Source organism: Hyposmocoma kahamanoa, unplaced genomic scaffold, assembly GCF_003589595.1.
Source record: "Hyposmocoma kahamanoa isolate Upper Pololo Valley unplaced genomic scaffold, ASM358959v1 91, whole genome shotgun sequence".
In the NCBI taxonomy this organism is placed as follows: Eukaryota; Metazoa; Arthropoda; class Insecta; order Lepidoptera; family Cosmopterigidae; genus Hyposmocoma; species Hyposmocoma kahamanoa.
In genome coordinates this window covers 2580685-2581286 of record NW_020654684.1, presented here as the reverse complement: position 1 = coordinate 2581286, position 602 = coordinate 2580685, and the positions used below count along the sequence as shown (strand labels likewise).

The 602-nt window shown below is 31.6% G+C and overlaps 1 protein-coding gene across 1 annotated transcript in view; it reads right to left on the bottom strand.

The window, feature by feature from the left end:
• Positions 1-415: 415 nt before the first annotated feature.
• LOC113236299 overlaps positions 416-602 on the bottom strand; it is a 2802-nt gene continuing 2615 nt past the window's right edge. Inside the window, exon 4 of the mRNA XM_026472310.1 lies at positions 416-430. Within this exon, the coding sequence (XP_026328095.1) occupies positions 416-430 (15 nt within the window). The remainder of the gene's footprint in view (positions 431-602) is intronic.

The following is a 602-nucleotide window of genomic DNA, read 5'->3' as shown; positions in this document are numbered from 1 at the left end:
TACCTACGGATTTATATTACATAAATAAGTAATGTACAACAAATCTCGTAGTTGAATGTGTCATTATCTTTTATTTTCATCGTAAGAAAAAGTTAGGTGCACAACAGTCCGTCGTCAAATTCGAATTACAAAAACCTTTTCCACGCTAGCGTACAAAAAACGCCTTTGCGCGATTTCTAATGAGAAAGAAAGCCTTTCCGAGCTAGTGAGGTGAAAATTAATGTAAATCTATGCATTCTTTAATCTGTTCTGAGCTAATGTTTGATTTGCATAAATTACTTTGATAGTTTCGTGTTGACCCTCAAAACTAAAATAAATGAGCATTAAAAAACCTGAAACCATGTTCGAAAACGCGAGCAAATTCGCTGTTTTTCCATATAAAACTAACCTAACCTAACTTACTGAATGGAGGGCGCTACCGAGATTTGACCTATACGAAAAAAAAAGGATTAAATATTACTTTGAATAACATAATTATAGTGTTACCTTGAACGCAGTTAATTTATAATTTATCCGTAGATCAACTAATACAGATGGATCAGTTAATATGGAATTCGTAATATAAACGTTAAATTTTATGGTCATCTTTTTATTTAAGATGT